The following is a 21,198-nucleotide window of genomic DNA, read 5'->3' on the forward strand; positions in this document are numbered from 1 at the left end:
AAAAAAAAAAAAAAAAAGAATGGCGTCTGGGACAGGCCCAGGGCACGCAAGCTGTTCAAAGACAGGCAGGCAATGAGGGCTCTGCCAGCCATAAAGCTGCATTTTCATGCAAGAAAAAGAAAACAATAGGAAGTGAAAAAGATTCACAGAAAAAGAAAAAACTGAGAGGTACATCTGGGGATTTGTTAGAACAACATTCTGCTGCCTGTGGAGGCATGAAGGGTGGCCATATTGCTTCCCCGTGGAGAATTGGTGAGCCTCCATATCCCTCGCTCTGCTCTTGAATGAAGAACTCCATCCAATCCATTGTTAGATGTATTATACAATGTGAAATCTCTGTGTTATATCAAATTCAAGAAAGGGAGAGAAATTTGACGATGAGAAATAAGAAGTCGTGGGAGAATGGATGTTAGATTGCCAGCAGTTGACAGAATAAACAAAAGGTCATCAACCCTCAATATTGTGGATGACACTGTGAAAAACACTGAGCAATAACAGCATTCTGTAAACCAGAAACCACTTTTGTATGCTCATGTAACATATTGGCTAACACAGATGTATCTAGAGGTATTACAAACCGAAATAAAATCTGAGTCAATGTACTCTGACACTCTTTGATTTAAAGTTACAACACAAAATCTGACATGTAAATCCTTCTCACGCATTCAAAGGTTCTTGATTACTCTGACTCTGTTTTCTAGTAACACTACCTGACATGTTTCTCAATTTGTTCCAAAAAATAGAGAAGAAAAGAGGCACGGAAGTGTATGCTGATATGAAAGTTGCTCCTGATCTCAACATCAGCTTATTGTCCCTGGGCCACTGACAGAAGTATAGCCAAACCCTTTCTGCTCGATGTAAAGCCGGGGATACGTAGTGCTTTCAAATCCCTGGCACCAACCGTGGCCATTTACTAACTGTGATTATAGAATTAAATGGGATTAAAGTGTTATCATTAAACAGAACGTGACCTGCTGACTCTATGACTGAATGAGCGGATGAGAACGGTGTGCTGCAAGTCAGATGAATTTCACATGTAGTTAAAAGTGGTATTAAAATACAATATCTAAACCAGAAGATATTTTTTTTTCTTTTATCAATCAAGTGAAATTACCCTGATCATTTTCAGTGAAAACAGAATAGGACATCTTACTGTTTCAAAGCCAAGTTTTGGCACACAAACATAAGGGCGTCTCAGCTGCAGTATCAGTGATTCCTTCCTCCCAAGGTATCAAGTCTCGCATTGTTCTCGCATCTCGGAGCAATCACAGACATAATCATCTGAATATGAGTCAGGTGTTTCTAAAATGTTCTGCATTTGGGGGAAGGCCACTAGATGCCCCTGCTATCTTCAGGGGCATGTCGACTGCCAAGAAAAGCATCTCAGCCACAGCCACTGCTGGCTGTTAGGGAGTGCTCCACCAAGAGCACTTCTACCAAGTGCACTTCTACCAAGAGCATTGAAGCAGAAATAGAAACTGAAGAAGAGGGACATCCTTTTGTATCCAAGCATAGAGCTCAAATTCACCCTTCTGTCCCATCCTGTGTGAAGTGGAGCACTTTGGTATCTCTGCAGCCACCAAATTATATGTAACAATTGTTATTAAGACTATTAATTATGCAAATATGATTAAAAAGGGTATTCAGTGTTTGGGCCAGAATGCACCATCGCAACAACCCGTAAAACATAAAATATCCTGTCACTAAGCAGCAGCTTTTCAGTTGGTGGAATTATTACATTAGCTAACATAATGTTAGCTCAGTAGCCAAAGGGTTGACTGAGAGAGTCAACAGGATTAATTTAGATGATATCTGATATTTTTCATTTTAATTGTTAGACGTGGCTTAGCAGAAATGTATTATTATTACCATGATATATTGCAGTCACCACTTATAATTCCAATTTTGAATGTAATGATTAGAATAATGCAAAAGTAATTTAAGGTATCATAATGTAGCAATTGTCACTAAATGTGCAGTACAGTTAAGGTCTGGCTTGACCTGAAGCAAAATACTGATTCATGATCACTCATTTTTGACCTGTATGATTTTTGTAATTTACTAAAAATTAATAAATAATATGTCTAATATAATGTCTTATATCAATCCTCATATCATTTCATATGTGTTAGTAGTATTCACTGGGTGTACAGTTTTTGTTTATTGTCCCCCATGAATGGAATGGCCAATGATGACCTCCGTAAACACTGATCATCTTTATAGTTATACCATGCCAATTAGAGCTAAAATTATTATCTTTGAAATGGAATACACAAACTGCAGAAATGATCATTTTATCTTTTTTGATAATTTAGTTAATATATCAAGGAAAAATCCTAAAAAAAATTATGTTTTCAGATGTCTTTTATCTGTTTCATATGATTGTAAATGTTGTGTATTTTGAGTGTCAAGTATTGTTTGGACAAAAGCTTTGAAGCTCAGTTAAAAACAAAGATTTTTTATTATTTATTGATATTTTAATTGCCAGAATAATCAACCAATTAATTGAATTTGAACATATTTGTTTTATACAGCCCCAATGCTAATGGGGAAACTCACTAGTGTGGTCAGGAGTCTTGTGTTTTCATATTTCAGGAAGAGACTAAAGTAACTGCATCATTTGCTCCTCTTTTATATGTCTCAGTGAATGCTTATTTACAAACTCTAGGCAACCTATCATTTTCAGTCTGCTTCTTCCTGTGCTGCGGCAAACTCTACGGTAGAAAGGTCAAACTTGGAGGAAAACAGTCTGGCGTTTACTGAAAATGTGTAGCTGTAGTTTTACATTTAGGGCTCCCTGTCTGGCAGGGCTGAGGCACGGCGAGTCTGGATCAGGGTAAAGTCAAGGTCATCCTGGTTGTCTGTCCCCATCAGGCTTTAAAGAAAACTCTGGTCTGCAAAATGCTGGCTCTCCTTCAGCAGCAGAACAAAAGGTGGTGGAGCAGGCTAGTGGATCAATGTGCAAGAGCACACACTGTATGAAAAAGAGGAATCGCATTATTGGAGGGGTAGCACACTAAACGCATTTCTTCTCGAGTGTCACCAGGAAACGGAATAATTGGTTAGTAGGCTTGTGTTTGTGTTGAGGTGCTTTAAAGGTGACTAACAGCAGCAGACATCAATTCAAGAAGAATGGGAGGCAAAAAAAAGATTAAAATTCAAGGTGTCTGAATTAATTTAAAATCACCCAAGTCTGTGCTTTTGGTAAATATCCATTTGAATCTGAAGATGATAAGCAAAACTATAGTAGCATGAATTAATAATTTAATATAAAGGGAAAAAACATATTTGCAGGAGTAAGATGCATAGATTAATATCACTTATGTTAGTTTAGTAGCTAAGTCAAAGTAAAACAAAAAGCTAATTGTTTTGTGAATTAATTATATTATTTGTTAATATTAACTATAACAGTGTAATTAATCTGAAATAAGTGTTTGAAGGTGGATTTTTTTTTTGAGCTTGGCTAGCTGCTTTCAGTCCCAACTTCAGCTACGTGTGGATGGCATCGTTCTTTCTCATGTCTTACAAATCACAATCTGTCAGTCTACATGACTACACACAATGAACATGTTAATATTTAAACATAAATTATTGTCCAACACAATAAACAACATTTAACTTTTGTAACCTTTAAAGAGCAGCCATCTTTTCACCCTGGTGTAGGGAAACATTGATTTTAACATTTCTGAGCCTTAGGTGTTGTTAGGTGTATTTTTGAACGATAAACCAATTTGGGATAGCTGTTTCTTTACGCTAAGCTAAGCTAATCACATCCAGATACCAGCGATGTAGACATGAGATTGGCATCGATGTTTCTATCTCACACTAGGCCTTGAAAGGTCTAATGTCTAATCGGCTCAAGTCTGTTTCTGATAATGTGTTACTGCTCAAATACTATTGTATTGTTAAAGGATACACGAAGGGATCATTTCTTATCATCACTGTAAAAAGAGTTATCTCCATCTGCAGTATCTGAGAGGCTTGCGGACAGGGCAGTCAGTGGTGCATCACAACTAGGAACAATAAAATCTTTCTGTCTCAACTGGAGTTGGGTCTTGCCGTCTGCCTAATTAAAAAGGTTGAGGGGAGAGGTTTGTGTGTTCTGGCCGGAGGTTCTGTGTATCTCTGTGTCATCAGCGTCTTGCTGTGCTTCATCCCAAGGTTGCTGCTTGTAGCCGTTGCCAGGCTGGCTGTGAGCTGCGGGCTGCAGGCGGGGGGTGAGGCCTTTCTCTGCCCAGCTCCAGGGCAGGTGTGAGGAGGCTTACGGCCAGTGTCAAGGTTAGCACACGGAGAAGGAGTGTGGAGCTGTGGGGTTTGTCCAAGAAAATGCAGCAGAGCTAAAAGTCTGAAAGTCAGATTTGTGAACAATTACAGTGGACATAGCTGTGCTGCACATAGCCCTGATATTACTGCAGTAGTTGCAGAGATTTCTTTTCATGGAGCTTTCTGTCACTTACTCATTAGATTGATGGATTCTAAAAGCCAGCTCCCGCTATTTCTGCATTATAATCAGCTCATTTCCTCTTTGTTTCTATTTTGCTTTCTTGGTTTCTTCCATCTGACATCCTGCAGTGTTGGAAGTTTAAAGCCTTAATGATGGGGAAGCTGTCAGGGAACACTGACCCACCCAAACAGCTTGATAGCATGAGTGAAAGGCTTTGTGTGTTTGTGCTTCATTGTGCGCTGTTCTTTGTGAAAATCACCACCAACCTCTCTTCCTTTTAGTGGACAACCTTCAGTTGTCCGTGAAAAAGGGAGAGAAGTGGTTTATTTGATTTGTGGGGGGGTTGGGGTAGTCATTCCAAGCAAGGATGATTGTTATATTGTTTGGTGCTACTGTATACTAGTGCAACCAGGTCAGTTTAAGTTCACCAAAGCTCAATTAAAAAGCTGTAACTGAAATGGGTGAAACTCAAAACGTCCTTCAAAGATTCTTTACAGCCTGAGATGTGAAGATACAAGTTTACTTTTCATCACTTTCTCCTACTCAGCGGGAATGTCGAAAACGATCCACAGTAACAAATATCCAATGCCCCTGGCCTAACACGCACACACAAACAGATGATAAACTGACGGTTTGTTCTTGTGACAGAGCCAGAGCCAGAACATGTGCAAACATGCTGATTTTGCTGTAAACTTGTGTTGCTGTGTTTGTAGAACGCAGATGAAAACCGAGACATGGTTGACAGGTTTCTGCATGGCAGCCGCTCAGAAGTCCATCCACAGCAGACTGCAGAGTCATAAATAACAGACCTCACAAGGCCCAGTTGAAAACCCTGTCCAGCATGTAATGCGCAAAAAAAAGCCAGAACAATTTAGAGTTTCACTATTGGATTTATCTGTGGGCCTAGAACAAAAGGAAGAAGAAAATCTAGAATAAAAGGCAGCATATGGTTTGAACCACAGTGATGGAATGGCTTAGAACACCACTTACTATTTTCAGACAGGCTGCGTGGGTTGAAACATGCTGTTATGCTCCAAAGGTGTGATATTTTCAAAGCAGAGCGAGATCTACATCTTACTGTCTCACTGTAGATTTCTTTGAAATATTTTTTCCCATTTCTACCTTCTGTCCAGCAGTTACTGAAGAGTATCCCTGCACCGTGAATGACTTCAAAGTGAGCAGAATATTCAAGGATGTTCCACGTCATTCCTGTTTCTCTCTCATTATCAGCTCCTCCTTAATGAACACTGTCTGTTGTTATTCCATTGGACGTTACTGCATTTACAGAGACTGTTGTAGCCACTTACACAATCCATGACTCTTAGCTCTCATCTCATGGGTGGTTTACTATATTGATGTTTTTCTCCCATAGGTTGTGACCCTGGGGAAGAACAGTCGTGGTTACCACTACATTCTGGCCAATCTTGTGAGTAATAACCGAGCTACTCCCCTGGGAGGGAGTGGAACCTGCTTTGTGCTGCATGTGATGGGACTTAGTCTCAGCCATGAGCATAAATGTGCATGCACAATAAGTGGATTATAGGCTTTTGTATGAAATCTGAAAAAACAGACCTGTATATATTTTGTTTTGTTTTTTCTCTCTACTGTATATATTGGGCTTGTTTGTTCCATGTCATGCTGTGCCATATCAATCACAAACTGGCAGTAAGGACTACACTGCATATTTACTTCTATGAATATATTCATATTTTGCTATAATTAATGTCCTATGCAATAAATAAACAGCTTTTAACCTTTTTAACCATTGTTGGAGGGCAGCCATCTTTTCCTCCCAGTCCAGGGAGGGAAATCTTCATTTAGCCTTGATATTAGCATGAGGTTTTAAAGTGGAGGCCAACCCTGCTCTCACTCGCTGATCCCCTGCTGCTGTTTCCCCGACTTTAGAAGATGTGATTATGCAGCAGTCAGACACATGTCCTTGCACGCCATGACACAATGCCGCACTTAAAAAACAGCAATTTGACCATAAAAAGAAATAACTCCATGTCATGGCTCTGGGGTGAAGAAGTAAATTTAAAGGCAGCTGGAGTAGCAGAGGTTTTTGAAATGCATTAAAAAAAAAAATTTTTCATGGCAAGGCAATCTGAATGAAAGTAGGCCAGCTGGTTCAAGTAAAATATTTTGTCTTCTAGATGATCTGACAAAAACTCTAAAGTATCTACTGGCAGGTTGTTTATCTGTAACTGAATTCAGGTTACACCACAAAGTGTGAAGAGAAACATTTGCCTCAGTGTAATGGCAAACACATGTTGCTTTGTCACACAGCACACAGTTCATAATAAAATGCACCTTGCACACTGCCAGAATAGCTGATAATATTTTTTGGTGCTTCACCCAGGTTATATAAAAAAAGAAAACTCAAGGAGAAACAAGTGATATGAGTCCTCTCATCCCATGTTTCCTTCTGCCTCATCTCAGGGATTTTCTAATGTGAGCTTGGACAAAGTCTTTGCCGGTGGAGCCAACATTTCAGGGTTTCAGATAGTCAACCCTGAGAACCCGATTGTGCAGCAGTTTATGCAGCGCTGGGAGCGGCTGGATGAAAGAGAATTCCCAGAAGCCCGAAACACTCCGCTAAAGGTACTTTGCTTGCAAGGCCTTTCATTGCGCATGCAGAATACAGCGACCATCCCTTCTGAAGTGCTCTCTATCGGTTCCTCTCATCCTCTGTTTGCCTTTGCCATTCCTCTCTTCCTCCCACCCCTTGCTTCCTCCTCTTTGCTCTGCATCCCCCCAGCAATCAATATATTGATAGGCGGTGCAAGGCAAGGTTATATTGCAGCTTCAATTTACATCTAATTAAACAATGATCAAGAAAGAAATGGATTTTGAATGGCATTTAATTAGATTTTGTCATGGTGCATTGGTCAACAAACAAGTGGCTCTACCCTCAGTGGTGAAAAGGTCAGGCAAAGTTGGAGGGGAAGTGTGTGGGAGATAAAATAACGCATTAAGGCTGTATTTTCTCCCCAACTCTGCACTAAAAGTTTTGAAGTTGTCTGACAAGTCTTGGCTTTTCTTATCAAATATGTCTAATCCAACTATTTGTATCATAAGCAAGGCAGCAGAACTTGCACCCACCCCACCCACACTGAACTGACCAGAATTTTTATCTGAAAAAGACACATAGTGATTTTAAACAATTAATCTTTACTCTCATTATATTTAGATAGATTATGTCCTAAACAAAAATAGTCCCTGCACACCGTTGTCTCTTTATTTCTCTCATCATGTGTTTCTGTCTCACTGTGTGTTCTGCTGGGTTTTATTTTGAACAGTACACATCAGCACTGACCCATGATGCCATCCTGGTGATAGCAGAGGCCTTCAGGTACCTGCGGCGCCAACGTGTGGACGTCTCTCGCCGGGGCAGCGCTGGAGACTGTCTAGCCAATCCCGCTGTACCTTGGAGCCAAGGCATCGACATCGAGAGAGCTCTCAAAACGGTAGGAGGGTGAAGAGAAAAAGAGAGAGAGCGAGGGGAAGAGAGAGTGGCAAGCTGATAACTAAAGAAAAGGCTAGAAGAAGTGAGGCAGAGATAGCAAGTGAGAGTGTGATAAAGATGGAACGTGACAGAGGGAGAAGGGAAAAGAGTGTCGGGCTGTTCTCCTCCCTCTGCCCCCAGATATCTCTGCACAGAGCTCACTCAAATCCAGGCCCTCATTACCATAAAACTACATCTTTTATTAAAGTGTATCCAGTTCATCATTTGATTAACAGACTGCTCGCACTCCAGTAGCTCCATGGACACGAGCACCTTAATACCAGCTATATATGCAAAGTGATGGCTATTACACATTCCCCTGTGTCGGTGTGTCTGTCCGTCTGTCTGTCCCCTGTGGCAGGTCCAAGTGCAGGGCATGACTGGGAACATCCAGTTCGACAACTACGGCCGCAGGACCAACTACACCATAGATGTTTATGAGATGAAAACAGGTGGGCCGAGGAAGGTAAGACGTAGCGGTGACCTCTATCAACTGTCATCCATCAACTGTCAAATCCAGACTTGATCAAAAACCCTGGTCTTTATAAAAAGCGAGCAGCTGGCACACAGGTTTGGTTCATTACTTGTCAGAAATCGTGGAATCTGGCCAACATGTAATTTTAAATGATTTATTGATCAACTGTGCTTAAGAACAAAATTGAATGAGTGTTGGCCACATGTTTAAGTGTGCCAAAACATTGCCCTGTTCTGGGATAACTGCAGGATTTTGTGAAAGCAGAAAACATGCTTCAAACAAGCTTCTACCTCCATAAAGTACTGAGGGCATTTGCCGTCATGTGGGACCAGCAGGGTTGACAGGACAAAGCGGAGTAATGCTGATTGCCTTTCTCTACTCTGTTAGGTAGCAGCATTGAGCATCACAAGCCCTACAAATCACACACAGCCTGCGATCTGATAGCTAAAAGTGTTCTCTCAAAAGAATGATATAAGACTGTTTCAGTGCAGTGGGATAGCACAGATACGATTTGACAGTAATTACCATTCAAATAACCAATTACTATAAAAGGGATCCACAAATTCCTCTGGCTCCCCTTCAAAATGGTAATTCCCAGCGGTACATTCACATTATAACTGGTACCATATGATGACCTCTGGTTTTATTTCATAACCTCACAGAGTTCCAAGAGACAGCTGTGAATTTCTCATTAGCTGGATAAGTGTGGGCTCAGTCTGATATGACGTGTGATTATGCTGCCTGCCTCCCAGGCCTTTAAAGCCCACACTTCAGTTAGCATCACACGGCCCTTACAGCCATCCCCTCACAGCCAAACAGAGATGGGGAGAGCAGGAGGAGGGATGGAGATAGAGTGGGAGAAAGAAGGTCAGGGGGAGAGAGTGAGGGAGCGAGGGAAGATGAGACAGGCCGGGCAGCAGTTTGTCAGGACCTGAAGCCCCAGTCACCCCACTGACAGTTAGAGGATGAAGGTTCTTAGCTGTGACTGTCACAAGTGATGTATGGGCTGATATTTGTCCCAGCTGCTCAGGGTGAGATCAGGACTTTGCCTCTGGAGCAGCACTCCATGACACAGCTCCCCACAGTCTCGTCCCCCCGAGCACCGCTTCTCAAATATCACTGTCGGACAAGAGAATAAACATTTAGAGCTTTCTCCAGTCTGGCAAGTGCATTAACTGCACCCACAACTGTAGCCACAGTTTTGGAGCTGAAGTTTAAAGACGTTTGCTGCTTTCTAGCGCCTCCACTTGGTTTTTTAAAACCTCTGCACTGTTGTACACCTGTCTGGCCCAAACATTTAAAGATCTGAAGCAAAAAAAATGTGGACCAGATGTGATGGGAAAAGTCCTAGCCAGCAACAGTTAGACTATTGGCAGCAACATATGCAACACGTTTCATCGTGAGCCAGAGCAGTCATTATTTCAGATGGGCAAACAAACACTTGACATTGGTTTGACTTAAGCATCTGTACAGCAGAATACAGCCTAACTGCAATGGCAGGACTGTGCAGAAGAAACTGTGGAGCCACTGAAATATTATGTTAAATTATTAAACATGTATGCAGTTCACAGGCCTGAATATCAATTATTTACCATAAAACCTGGGAAGCTGAAGGTGGGAGGGATAGAAGTTGTCTGCCGTATGCTCATGCAGTGCAGCTCTCGCACATTTGGCTATTTGAAAGAAACCATTAGTTTATTTTCATAAAATCTTTTATCATCATGTCACAACTGCATGTTGAATGTAGAAATATCAACTCTTTGTTTATACCATGCTGAGATTTCTGGGCCATTTTAGTATTCTGCTCATTTGCTGCTATTTTGGTTGAAGTTTAGGGCAGAGGCAGCAGGCCTTTTGGGAAATGCAGTGTTGTTTTAATGAGCCCCACATCACGGCAGTCCCAGTAATACTTAGAAGTATTCCTTCTATATGCTCACTTACATATCGTCAGTGGGTTGGAATACATCACTAACCACTGTTTTCTCTTTGCAGATTGGGTACTGGAACGAGTACGCGCGATTTGTAAATATTATGGACCCGCAGGTCTCCAACGACTCCTCAGTGGAAAACCGAACGATTGTGGTCACTACTATTATGGTACACTTTCCATGCAGTTTTAAATGTTTCACGTATTCTGCCACTCAAGGTCATGGTGTTGATTCCAATGAGTGATACATTCTGTCCTGGGCGGGTAGAACCACATCTTTTTTGTGTTGCTTTCCATCCACTCACTACATGTTGAAACAGTCGGTCCGAAATGGGGGAGTGTTTCAACTGTATCCGTGTGGGTGTCAAAGCATTTTGATTTTCCATACTTCAGTGGCCTGTCGTAGCAGTGACATCACAATAATGGTATAAATGATAATAGTTGACTCCATCAATTACAAAAAGCATACAATCGCATACGTAAGTAGACCTGTCTGTCCTCATCAAGTAAATGTTCAATGACACTTGGGATAGACTGGCCGAAGAATGACTAGAGGACGATACTGCAATGGTTTCTCAAGCTGGGCAAAGCAAAGTAAACAGTATTGGAGGAGGGATAAGTAGGTGTGGTATTTTTCCTTGTTATCACCTCTCCAATCTATTTTGTATTGCTCCTACATGTGTTCTGTGTTGAAGTATAACTTCCAGTCAGTGATTTAGGAAGGATCATTTTCTAGGAATTTTCCCAGACCAAAGTATGATAAACAAACAAAATATTGCTTTTATTTATTTATTTTCAACTGTATTTACTCAACTAAATGTTTTAGGCTTATTGCATAGCTTCCATTGAAAATGTAGTTACTGACTGTATAATGGCATTATAATTACCTGATGCAGTACCTCATTCTCTCCAAACAAACATTTTAAAAACGATAAAGAAAAATGTGATAGGGATCTCTGGTATTTATGCACAGTTAAAATTCATTTGTATTCCAAAGCATAAGCTGGCGTCACTCAATAGCGAGAGGAAACATTTAACATCTCGAGATGAGAAATACAGTCAGGAGGTAAACATGTGTTAACTGGAGGGAAACACTCAAAGGATCCAAGGTGAGGGGATACATTCAGCACAGAACAAACAAACCATTGCTCTCCTACTTGCACTCTAATTGTGTATGGCTGTAATGACAATGCCTGCTCTCCTGAGCAGTCCTATTGTTTGATAATGATGATGTGCTCAGTAAGAGAAAAGACGAGCTGCACAAGCGTTTTGAAAAGGAGAGGAAAACTAGCACGCTCCTGCTCTCCTGATGTAATTATTTTATTTATGGAGTATTTCTTTTGCATTTTTCTGGATAGCAAATACCGGTAATGGCTCTTTGTTTTTATTTTTTTTATTTTTTTGGAATGAAACAGCCTTTAACTGCGCATTGGTGCAATGTGCTTGAATATGTTGAGATACTATTGGCACTCTCTGATCCCTCTCCTGTCACTGGCATTTACTTATGAAACCCATCCCCATTCCCATACCCCACCCACCTCTGAGCTGACCCACACCTTGCCTACCAATGACTCCCAGCCCTATTACAATCTCATTCTGGCCTCCTGTCTTCTCCTTTAGAAATGAAAAAAACTTTGTTCTCCAACCCCTTAACCCTCCTTTATTATGCCACAAAGTTGCACCCTTGGGCTCAAAATAGGTTGGGTGCATTAGGCTTGGTGTCTGCTGGCTGCCACGGCTTGATGAAAGCAGTGTGACCACATGATCGTGCTGCTGTTATCAGTGTATATTTGTGCATTTGCGGGGCATCATCTGTGTATGCATGACTGCATGGATGTGATTATAGCAGCTTATAATGTTTTGAATTTCTCTCTATATGTGTGCGTGTGTGTGTGTGTGTGTGAGCGTGAGTGTGTGTGCACGGGAACATATGAGTGCATGTATGCATATTTCTGTATAATTGAATGTGTGCCAGGGCATGGGAGTGAATAAACCAGCGTGTGTTTGAATCAACAGGAAGCTCCTTATGTGATGTACAAGAAAAATTATATGCATCTGGATGGGAATGACAGATATGAAGGCTACTGCGTCGATTTAGCATCTGAGATTGCCAAACATGTTGGAATTAAGTACAAACTGTCTATAGTAATGGATGGGAAGTACGGAGCCCGAGACCCCGAGACCAAGACGTGGAACGGGATGGTGGGTGAACTGGTCTATGGGGTGAGTACTGGGAGCCTCGATTTCGCTGATTACATGACAGTTTGCAAGGAACTTCAACATGAGAGGAGATCTCATTTTTCTGTCTTAAGGTTATCACCAACTCGTTGTGAACTCATCAGCTCTTGCCCAGTTCAAAGTCTGATGCTGTCTCAGGAAGCTCAGCTGTGAGTGAATTTGTCAAATGCAGCCTCAAGCATTGGGGAGTTGGTGATCATCTTGAGACGGAGAAAATGAAATCATTTCTCAGTGCTGTTCATTGCAATTAATCCTTCTTGCTTAGCCTAGAAAGCTGTCTCTCTCTTACAGTTGAAACAGAGGTAGGTACATGAAAACAATGAGTCCATATGGCAAACACACTGTAATCACTTTGATGAATGAAAGATTGTATGCCTTTGAAGTGATTGTGTAATTATGTTCAATGTTTGATGTGTATGATGAATATGCCACATTGTAAATTCACAGCTGAGAAAATCTGCTTTAGCATCAACAGCTAAATGGTGGTTTGCGGTTTGAAACAACAAGATCCATATGTGTTGTGCTCCATAAAGGCTGAACCTCTCACATTAGGGAAGGGTCATGCCGTGTTTTACATCAGACAGAGCGCTCGGGCTCTCGCAGCACCTTGTGCATTCCAAAATTACCCTCCACCCCCACCCCGCTCTCTTTCTCGCCTTTCTCTGAGGCCACAATAGTTGAACAGGGGCCAAATACAAAATGCATGAGGGTTAGGCTTCCTCATCTGTTCAATTTCCCAACTATCAGCCAGAGAGATTGCTTGGTTTGATGTGCTATCGCCACCAAATTATCTTTCAAATGGGAAAAGTCCACTCCCTGCAGATGGAAGGTGAAAAAATATCCCAATCACGCTGCTGTCAAGTCTTTCCAGGCCTGTAATTTTACAGCAGGTGGGCCGGGACTAATAGTTTTGTACATTTTGACCTTTTGACCACTAAATTAATTCGATTTTAGTTGTCTTTTAAAGGTTAGGCCCGAGGCTGCTCTTTATTGCTTTGTTTCCCTTCCCATTGATTGAGTGCTGCTTACGCCTGCACGAGGATTAAATGGTTATAGCCCTTCACAATGTTGTGTTTGACAGGGTAAAGAAAACAGTGGTGTTTATTGGGTTTATTTGTGTTGCTCCTAGTTTGACCTTGTAAGAAACATTTTCTGCCTTGTGCTGCTTCAATCTAGTGTTTTCTCAATTTCGACATTAAAAGACAATACAGCACAATACAAAGAACTGTCCTTCACGGAGTTGCTCCTTTGAAGAGGAGCAGTTATTTAATTAATCACATACACACTAGCTGCAGTAACACTGTCGAATGTGATTAATTATTTTCTTCTGCTTTTACAAAGAAACCCATTGTGATTTCTAAAAAGGCAGCACCACCTCCGTGGATGTGTTTTGATAACATAATGTGATTGAAGCAGCAGAGCAAAGGAGGGAGATAAAAAGAAACAGCTTGGAAAATTAAAAAAATAAAGCAAATGAAAGAATAAGCTGTGTTTGGGAAATCCAAATGACTTAATGCCAGTCGCTTGCTGTTTTTGTTTGTACGGGAACCTCTTTACTGTATATTCAGTTTATATTATAGCCTTTTATAGACAAAGGTTACATTCATTATTCTTAAAATATGCTATTTATATATATATTTTAATAGTTGTATATCTTAATGTAAACAATTCAATTGAAACAGCTAGAGTGCTATAGCAGGACATAGTATAAAGCTACTTATTTTAAGGAATTAAACAATTGAAACGTTTTCCACTCAGTAGCCCTTTGGTTCTGATTAAGGAAGCATTTGGTCAAACATGACTCAAACACCCAGCTGCCCCGGCGGATGTTTTCCAAGCTGTCTCTCCAAAAGTCTTGCAGCGGCCTCATAAGCTTTTTCTCTATTTCTTATCTCCCAATGTGGCCACTTTGCGAAAAAAAACCCTGATGAATTTTTGAATCTCAAATATATTATAGCTAACATCCGAGGTCATAACAGTGTGCAAATACCAATCAGATTTTCCTGTGAGTGTGTGTGTGTGTGTGTGTGTGTGTGTTGTGTCACAGCTGGTATCTTATTTCTTATAATCATGTGTATAATGTGTGATAACAACATTGTTTTATTCTCTTTCTCCAGCTCAAGTCATTCACACATACATTTAAAATTACCTGTTTATTTATGCAGGTCATGACTAATGCTTGCTGTGCATGTCCCTGTTTCCAGAGAGCAGATATAGCTGTTGCACCTCTCACCATAACTCTGGTTCGAGAGGAGGTGATAGACTTTTCCAAGCCCTTTATGAGCTTGGGCATCTCCATTATGATAAAGAAGCCCCAAAAGTCCAAGCCCGGCGTTTTCTCCTTCCTGGACCCACTGGCCTATGAGATCTGGATGTGTATAGTGTTTGCCTATATTGGGGTGAGCGTGGTCCTGTTCCTGGTCAGTCGGTTCAGTCCTTATGAGTGGAACCTTGAGGAACAGGATGAGACCAAAGACCCCCAGACACCCCCCGATCCTCCCAATGACTTTGGCATCTTCAATTCCCTCTGGTTCTCACTGGGCGCCTTCATGCAGCAGGGCTGTGACATCTCCCCCAGGTGGGTCAGCTCCAATAGACACCAGGAGTGAACAGTCGAAATATATATTTGAAAAAAGAAATACACCACTTCTACTACAACATGCAATTTTAACTGCAAGTGATGAGATGTGTTTTCAATTGTGTTTTCAAAAGTACACAGAGTCACTCAAGCATCTTCATTTCCTGTCCTGTACCTTCAGGTGTTCATTATTTGAAGCTAAACCCATTTCACATTTATTGCCGTTATTATGTGTAATTGAGTTTGTCAGTTTGTATGCTGGAATTACCATCATCAGAATGGTTTCATCAATACTTTCTTCAGGCTATGAAATGAACTTTGACCCCAATTGTTTCACAGCCAATTAAAGACTTGGATTAGAGTACATTTTAAACAACAAGTGCTACTTTCCTTGGAAATGTGCTGTTCTAGAGTGCTGACACAGTACCAGTGTAATTTACAAGGAAATTCTGATGATGAAGCAATTAGGTACATTAAACACAACTGGTAGATCTTAGCAAGTTGATAGGCGCCACATGCCACTGTGTAATTACATTCTGTGTTTCCCTGTCATCAACCTCCCTCTCGCAGGTCTCTGTCGGGCCGTATTGTCGGTGGTGTGTGGTGGTTCTTTACCCTCATCATCATCTCTTCCTACACAGCCAACTTGGCTGCCTTCTTGACAGTGGAGAGAATGGTCTCTCCTATAGAAAGTGCAGAAGATCTGGCCAAGCAGACAGAGATAGCATATGGCACTCTGGACTCAGGCTCTACAAAGGAGTTTTTTAGGGTGAGTAGTATCAGAAAACTGTTTGGTTTCACACACATAGCACCTTAATCAGTTAGCTTTTAGCTAAAAATGGCAAAACCTGCAAAAACCTAAATATTTTGCACTCAGGCTTGTTGCATCATAAAAACTACTTTGTGTAATGTCCTTGATAAACTCCTCCTCGTAGATTTTCCATTTTGTACCTTTAGTACGGCACTCTTGACCTGCACAAGATTGCTCCAAATGAGGCATGTTGACAGAGAAGCAGTTCTTGAACTCTCATGACATGAACGTGAAATTTATGCGGCAGTACTGCAGTGTGCAACCTTGAGGCACTGGGGCTGTCAGCAGAAAGTGTGATAACAACGTGGAAGACTCAGAGGTGATAAAAACAGGAGGCTAATCAAAGCACCCACATCAGGCTCAAACTCAGAAGGGTCAGCTCATGAAATATAATTAGCTAGCCGGCCATGGCTGGCAAATTGGACCTGATGAAGAAGAGCCCTGTAGGTCAAACAGAGCAGTCTGAAAGACGGTTCAGATGGAATAAGCAATATGTCCATCGGCATGAGGGACTAGCCTGGCAATTAAGTCATAAATTAACTAAAATCTGAAGCGAAAGTATATTAGTCTCTGAAAGGCAACCACATGCTCACCATGCAGGAGTTTAACAGTGCTGCATATCTTTAGGGCAATCACCCTTCTGCTGTGAAATTCATAGATGTCTTAGCTTGTGGCAGGGCTACACCGGCAGTCCAATCCTTTGCATTTGCAGAGCAATAAGTTGAGAAAGAATTAATGAAACAGCACTCTGCCTGTGATGACGAAAAGGCAATATGACAGTCTTTTATCTTACGCTCCCTCATTACTCATCAGCAAGAGAGAAACAATTCATATGTTTCACAGCTGCAGCCTGTTGGCAGAAAGAGCAATTCATTTGTATTACCCCTGGGTTGAATTGCTCAGAACAACAAAATGCAAAATCAAATCCATGTTTTTTTCAAAGAAGGACAAGATAGCAGAGTTTGATATTTAAAAGAGTTTTGTTTTACGGCTGTTGTGAAAGGCTCTTTGCAGTGCAGATAATATATCCCGGGAAACATGGCACATGACACATATGACAGCAGCACTTTATTCTCCACACAACACCTCAATACAAAGCCTGTCATCACTTTTCCTTTCATCAGAGATGATACTCAGGTGTATAAACAGTGCATGTCTTTATGTCAGAGACATGATGGATGCCAATTACAGATTAGGTTTCAAGCCTGACAATGGATCCACCACAGGTCTGCTGGTAGTGCAATCCGAGGGGTGGTCAGGTAGTCACAGTTTCTCTGTACTCTGAATAATGAGTGTCCTAGTTACATCCCCAAGTCTTCAAATAGGAAATGACATGTGTGAACCACTATTCCAAGGGACTTTTAATTAAAGCTGTAGAGGTCTGACAAGAAAAAAAACATGATGATGAACTGATTAATAGGAGTTAAAGTTATATTTCAGATATATTTTTCAGGAAATACATTCAGGCTTAATTAGACCCATACGGCATCAGCCAGCTGGAAATTCTTACTCAAGCCCAATGTTTCAAACAAGACATATGTCATCATCTCTGCCATCCCCGGCCTTTAATTTTTGATGATTTCACCTGGTTTATTTTACAAGGCTACGTGACAAGTAGAGCAAACTCAGTAATGTTGTACATTTGTAAAATACGTTTTTTCTACTCCCTTTCCAAGCACGAAAATCACAAAGTAAGATGTAGTAACATGAATATGGCATGTAATAATGAGCAACAAACCCTTCTAAGTCTTATTTTGACCGCTTTAAATCGATTAAATTACCTTATCGTCTCTGTAGTTTAAGATGTTCCTACAAGGTGTGTTTTTTAACTCCTGAAAAATTGACAGTTTGGAAATACGGCTCATTACCTGACAGTGGCAATATTCACCGTTGCGCATCTTCATTTGGTGGTGGGAATGCAGAGAAGCTGTAGAGGAATTTTCAAAGAGAGAGGCATTATAGTAGATCCCTCTTGAAAGCTCAGATTTTGCTGCTCACAACCAACTAGGACAGCTGGCCTGGGAGTCCGTTGATGTGCCCAGTGGAAGCATGAATGGCTCTAGGCGCTTGGCATCATGGCTCTACCCGCACTTGGCTCCTCTTCCCCAGACTACCCTGCTTGTTTGGGCACCCTCTTCTCCTCTGTCTCCAGCCTGTCTGTTGCTTTACCTTGAGACAATGCGGGGTAGCTTCAAGCTTTGTGTTGCTCTTCCTCAACACAGCAGCTGTCATGTGCCGCTGCACCACTGTGATTTGTTTCATCATTTAATTCCTGTCACGGATCTTTTCATGCAGTCAGTTGAATATTTGTGTTTTGGATGATTAGAAAATAAGGAGTTGCACCAGCAAGGCCATGTTTATCCTCTTGATGAGGTTTTATTCCATCAAAAGGCTTGGCTTGGTTACATTTTGAGATGTACATTGAAGGAGAAGCTGGATTGTAATAATGGCTGAGATGATAAAATGGGCTGATGTGGCTGTTTAATTATGTGTAAAGACCGGGGTGAGACCATCAAAGACAACCACACTGCTGTCCCATCATGCACCTCATTTAACAGCGTAACAATGAAAGAATGATAATTGCGCAGAGAAATGAGACCACAGCATTGTTTTCTGTTCCCCTCAAAAGATTATGCATCACCCAAAGCCTCAACAGCAAACATCATGCATCTTACTGATCTGCAGGTGTGGTAGAGATGGGAACAGCTTGAGTGCAGTCACCAATGCATTTTACTAAGCATGAAAATCAATTTCACGTCTCAGCTATTGTGGCACAGACACTATAGCTTCTTCATGGTCCAACACAGTGTTTAATAAGTGGCTTTAGTATGCATAGCAGACCTGCATTAGGCAAGGGGTGCATGAAGAGGAGCAGGGAAGGAGATTTGTACAAGAAATCCTTAGGTTGCCCTGCAATCATATGCAGCACATTGTAACAAAATTCCCAGAGCTGTTGTCACTATGTGGTTCAGTACAGTGCTGAGCGAAGGGGAGGCTCCTATAAAGATTAGAGCCCTTTTGCATAAAAGAGAAAGCTGACAAAAGTGATGATAGACTAGTGCGAGATAGGCGTAACCTCAGAGGGAATGCGCTGTCCTCAGAGGGCCTTGTCGAACTTTAGATGAGCAGCAACAGCAGGCGTGAGAGGAGCTATTGGAGTCCAGCAACAAGCATCAAAGACGAGTGATTGGTATTCAGGGCGTAGCATGTGGCACTTCAATGACAAAGTACACCCCCAGAGCCTCAACTTTCATTTCTGCATACTTGAGATACAGGTAGTCCTGGCATACAGGATATTGGGGGAAAGTGGTGATGTCCACAAACAAAATGGAAGGGAAGTTAAGTAGAAGAAAATGTAGTGGTGGGTGTTTGGAGATGGCATTTAGATACACAAGCAGTGGAGTGTACGTGGGAGAGGCCATAATCACAGCAGCCTGCAACACCAAAGGAAGAATAAAAAACAGGCTGCAGTTCGAAGGGCAGTGAACAGAGGTCTGGAAATGCTGCATAACTCAGAATCAGACTTCTAAGACAACAAAATCTCTAATTTCTAGATTTACTAATGATTTTTGAAAATACTGAAAAGCACATCTTCCTTGTCTTTCTTCCTGTCGGATAGCCTTTAAAGGCAAATTTTTCTGGCCAATAAGCATTTTATCTCTAGACTGTGAATAAATACCTAAGGGGTAGCCTTTAGGTGTCTTTAGTGTAAGAGAGTAATACTTATCCTCTAAGGCAGTGGTAGGTTAATAATGGCCTTTGTTCCAAGTCTGTACTGTAGATAACAATATAAATACAACCTATATGTAAACGTCAACATGTCAAAATTATAAATTATATAATTAAATATAGATGATATAATCCACTTTTTTATTGTAAACTATACAAGTATCTTTTGAATTCAAACACAGTTTTAGCATATTTGACATAACAGATTCGAACACAAATAGGTGCCAGTGTAAAAGAGATTTCTTTTTTTAGAAAATGGGGGAAAATGAGCTTCACTCAGACATAATCCTAAAACCATTGTATTAATACATTTTCTTCTCATAGTGTTTTTTCAACTTCTCCAAGCAGCTGAATGATGAATGAGCTCTAAAAACCGACGCTACCTGCCCAGCAAAACAGCAGACAGACCACAGTTAGCTGCTAGCTGGTGAACATAGTGGCACATTGAGCAGCTAGAGCACCAGATATTTCTCAGATATGTTACTGGACACTAAAAACAGAGCTAAAATAGTAAATATTGGACCTAAATTTATAAGGTGGACCAGGAACTCAACTCTAATGCTAATGTTACTCCATATCTGCTGGATATGTACCATAAATATGCAACAGTTTGCTAACAAGTTCGCCATATAACCTTAAGAGTTGATATTGATTAATATGTCAATGTTGTTGTTTTATACAGCTTGTTTCTGGCGCCCCCAAGAGGCCAAAAAATTGTTGTTGCAGGTTTAATAAAAAAAAAAAGAAATAGTATTACAGACCTGAATTTCCACGGTCCCTATAAAACTATTTGGCCCCCGAAATATGAATTTCCGACCCCTGCTCCAAGAAAACCTCCATTTGTATGTGCATGCATTAGTGTGCCCCAGTGCCCGTGCATTGATATCTGCATGTGATTTGTACGTGGTGATTCAAAGACTTTTCCCTGGAAGAATAATCAGCATTTTTTCTCTGGCACCCCTAACTTTGTCTTGCTCGAGGCAAGTCCCGTCCCCTTCATTCCTCATCTTAGGTTACCAGGCTGGAATAACAGTCCTCAGTTTGTCTTTATCTTTATTACAAGACAGCAGGAAGCTCACTGCTTCAGACAGGTTTGCCAGAGGGACACCTACACAGATGATGTAACTGTGTCACTTAGGTAGGAGGGCTGGCTGAGATTGACTATTTAGGTACTTCATTATGAATAGAGCAACATTATGATTGCTTTAGTAAAATTTTAAGACATTAAAAAGAGGAGGATTATGCTGTTTGCAGGTTATCAAACATAGACTGTTTCTTTTTACTTCATACAATAGCTATCAAATGTGTCCCACTCTGTTAATTGCCTGGAAGCTCATTTAGAATACAGCAGTATGTTCTAATAGGGCCATTATATTGTGTGAAGGAGGGCCACATGTATAAAGCTGTATTAATGGCAGTATATAATTGCTCAACAAATTGTCTGTTCATTGATGATGGACTTTTTCAGTCATTATTGCCTAATTGAATTTC

At 41.0% G+C, this 21,198-nt stretch overlaps 1 protein-coding gene across 1 annotated transcript in view; it reads left to right on the top strand.

Annotated features, from left to right (window-relative positions):
• gria3b (glutamate receptor, ionotropic, AMPA 3b) overlaps positions 1-21,198 on the top strand; it is an 87,585-nt gene that overhangs the window by 53,178 nt on the left and 13,209 nt on the right. The window contains exons 5-12 of the mRNA XM_035669653.1: positions 5,817-5,870; positions 6,884-7,045; positions 7,744-7,911; positions 8,311-8,415; positions 10,417-10,521; positions 12,368-12,574; positions 14,794-15,167; positions 15,738-15,936. Of these exons, the coding sequence (XP_035525546.1) occupies positions 5,817-5,870; positions 6,884-7,045; positions 7,744-7,911; positions 8,311-8,415; positions 10,417-10,521; positions 12,368-12,574; positions 14,794-15,167; positions 15,738-15,936 (1,374 nt within the window). The remainder of the gene's footprint in view (positions 1-5,816; positions 5,871-6,883; positions 7,046-7,743; positions 7,912-8,310; positions 8,416-10,416; positions 10,522-12,367; positions 12,575-14,793; positions 15,168-15,737; positions 15,937-21,198) is intronic.

Source organism: Morone saxatilis, unplaced genomic scaffold (assembly GCF_004916995.1).
Source record: "Morone saxatilis isolate NCDOM2014 unplaced genomic scaffold, NCSU_SB_2.0 Contig22, whole genome shotgun sequence".
Classification (NCBI taxonomy): domain Eukaryota; kingdom Metazoa; phylum Chordata; class Actinopteri; family Moronidae; genus Morone; species Morone saxatilis.